General features: G+C 59.7%; 1 protein-coding gene across 1 annotated transcript, besides 5 other annotated features; it reads right to left on the bottom strand.

Annotated features, from left to right (window-relative positions):
- Positions 1-55: 55 nt before the first annotated feature.
- Positions 56-84: a microsatellite.
- A 73-nt stretch (positions 85-157) lies between these two features.
- Positions 158-192: a microsatellite.
- Positions 193-354: 162 nt separating this feature from the next.
- On the bottom strand, positions 355-2,346 carry TraAM80_10285 (heat shock protein 70; the record flags this gene model as incomplete). Its single annotated transcript, XM_029386918.1, has 1 exon — positions 355-2,346. The coding sequence occupies one exon, from the start codon at positions 2,344-2,346 to the stop codon at positions 355-357; it is 1,992 nt and encodes a 663-aa protein (XP_029233215.1).
- A 12-nt stretch (positions 2,347-2,358) lies between these two features.
- Positions 2,359-2,402: a microsatellite.
- A 106-nt stretch (positions 2,403-2,508) lies between these two features.
- Positions 2,509-2,537: a microsatellite.
- A 73-nt stretch (positions 2,538-2,610) lies between these two features.
- Positions 2,611-2,645: a microsatellite.
- Between the last annotated feature and the right edge of the window lie 282 nt (positions 2,646-2,927).

Here is a 2,927-nt window from a genome sequence, read left to right as displayed (position 1 = left end):
GCAGCGCAGGAGAAACGAGAAGCGAAGAAAAATGAGGCGTGTACAAATCCACACACAGGCAGGCAGCAGGCAGGCAAGCAGCAGCTTCTGCACGGCGGCTCCGACAGTCTCAACAGCCGCGGCACCACCGCAACGGCCAAAGAAACAATAACCATCGTAATAATAATAATAATAATAATAATAATAATAATAGAGGAGAGGGGGACCAAAAAACAAAGGCAAAAACAAACAATATATAAAATAGTAATGGCTGACGGAGCCCGCCGGGCCCTTCACGTTCCAACAAGCAGGGAACCAACGGATCAGTCACTCAAAGGCAGGTGCCGTCATGCAAATGTTCTCGGGGCCACGCGCTCAGTCAACCTCCTCCACCTTCGGCCCCGACGACGATGACGGGTTCGCGCCACCAGGCATTCCGCCAGGCATACCCCCAGGCATTCCGCCGGGCATACCACCAGGCATTCCGCCGGGCATACCCCCAGGCATACCACCGCCCATACCCTGGTACATCTTCGTCATGATGGGCGTGCACAGGTTCTCCAGCTCCTTCTGGCGGTGCTCGTACTCCTCCTTGCTGGCCTCCTGGTTGTTGTTCAGCCATTGCAGCGCCTCCTCCACGGCATTCGTGATCGTGTTCTTGTCGGCCTCCTCAATCTTGCCGCTCACGTTCGGCTCGTTTATGGTGTTCTTCATCGAAAAGGCGTAGTTCTCAAGGCCGTTCTTTGCATCAATGCGCTCGCGCTGCTCCTTGTCCTGCGCCTCGTACTTGGCCGCCTCCGACACCATGCGCTCAATCTCCGTCTTGCTCAGACGGCCCTTGTCGTTCGTGATGACGATCTGGTTGCGCTTGCCGGTGCCCTTCTCCTCCGCGGACACGTTCAGGATGCCGTTGGCGTCGAGGTCGAAGGTCACCTCAATCTGGGGCACGCCGCGCGGCGCCGGCGGAATGCCGGACAGGTCAAACGTGCCGAGCAGGTGGCAGTCCTTCGTCATCGCACGCTCGCCCTCGAAGACCTGGATGTGCACGCCGGGCTGGTTGTCCGCGTACGTCGAGAAGATCTGGCTCTTCTTGGTTGGGATCGTCGTGTTGCGCTTAATCAGCGACGTCATAACGCCACCGGCCGTCTCGATGCCAAGCGTCAGCGGCGTCACGTCGAGCAGCAGCAAGCCCTCCGTCTGCTTGCTCTTGCCGCCGGTGAGGATGAAGGCCTGCACGGCGGCGCCGTACGCCACGGCCTCATCGGGGTTGATGCTCTTGTTCAGCTCCTTGCCGCCGAAGAAGTCGGACACCAGCTGCATCACCTTCGGGATGCGGGTGGAGCCGCCAACGAGCACCACGTCGTGCACGGCACGCTTGTCCATCTTGGCGTCCTGCAGCACACGCTCCACCGGCTGCAGCGTGCCGCGGAAGAGGTCGCCGCAGAGCTCCTCGAAGCGGGCACGGGTGATGGTCGACTGGAAGTCCACGTTGTCGAACAGCGCGTCGATCTCAATCGTCGCCTGCGCCGCGGACGACAGCGTGCGCTTGGCACGCTCGCACGCCGTGCGGAGGCGGCGGAGCGCCCGCTGGCTCGTCGTCATGTCCTTGCCCCGGTTCTTCCGCTTGAACTCGTCCGTGAAGTGCGCCACGAGGCGGTTGTCGAAGTCCTCGCCGCCCAGGTGCGTGTCGCCGTTCGTCGCCTTCACCTCAAAGATGCCGCCGTCGATCGTCAGCAGGGTGACGTCAAACGTGCCGCCGCCAAGGTCAAAGATGAGCACGTGGCGCTCCTTGCCTTCCTCCACCTTGTCCAGCCCGTACGCAATGGCGGCGGCCGTCGGCTCGTTGATGATGCGCAGCACCTCCATCCCCGCGATCGTGCCGGCGTCCTTCGTCGCCTGCCGCTGCGAGTCGTTGAAGTACGCGGGCACCGTCACCACGGCCTTCTTCACCTGCTTCCCCAGGTACGACTCCGCAACCTCCTTCATCTTCAGCAGCACCATCGAGCTCACCTCCTCGGGGTTGAACGTCTTGGTCTCGCCGCGGAACTGCACCTGGATCACCGGCTTGTCGTCGCCCTTCGCGATGACCTTGAAGGGCCAGTGCTTCATGTCCGACTGCACAACGGCGTCGCTGAACTTCCGCCCAATGAGGCGCTTCGCGTCGAAGACGGTGTTCGTCGGGTTCATCGCCACCTGGTTCTTCGCCGCATCACCGATCAGACGCTCTGTGTCGGTAAACGCCACATACGACGGCGTCGTCCGGTTGCCCTGATCGTTCGCAATGATCTCCACGCGCTCGTTCTGCCACACACCAACGCACGAGTACGTCGTGCCGAGATCGATGCCAATGGCGCCTTCGTACGTCATTCTGTTTCCGCCGTGTGTGTGGTTGTGTGTGTGTGTGTGTTTGTTTGTTTTTGGTTCTACTGCCGAACGCTTACAACTATCAGCTTTTGTTTGCTCTGGAGCAGCCCGCAGCGCAGGAGAAACGAGAAGCGAAGAAAAATGAGGCGTGTACAAATCCACACACAGGCAGGCAGCAGGCAGGCAAGCAGCAGCTTCTGCACGGCGGCTCCGACAGTCTCAACAGCCGCGGCACCACCGCAACGGCCAAAGAAACAATAACCATCGTAATAATAATAATAATAATAATAATAATAATAATAGAGGAGAGGGGGACCAAAAAACAAAGGCAAAAACAAACAATATATAAAATAGTAATGGCTGACGGAGCCCGCCGGGCCCTTCACGTTCCAACAAGCAGGGAACCAACGGATCAGTCACTCAAAGGCAGGTGCCGTCATGCAAATGTTCTCGGGGCCACGCGCTCAGTCAACCTCCTCCACCTTCGGCCCCGACGACGATGACGGGTTCGCGCCACCAGGCATACCCCCAGGCATTCCGCCGGGCATACCCCCAGGCATACCCCCAGGCATTCCGCCGGGCAT

The sequence above is a fragment of the Trypanosoma rangeli genome (genome assembly GCF_003719475.1).
Source record: "Trypanosoma rangeli strain AM80 chromosome Unknown Tra_15.4_contig_00876, whole genome shotgun sequence".
NCBI lineage: Eukaryota > Euglenozoa > Kinetoplastea > Trypanosomatida > Trypanosomatidae > Trypanosoma > Trypanosoma rangeli.
The sequence above is the reverse complement of the archived record's forward strand: the minus strand, read 5'-3'. Positions and strand labels throughout refer to the sequence as shown.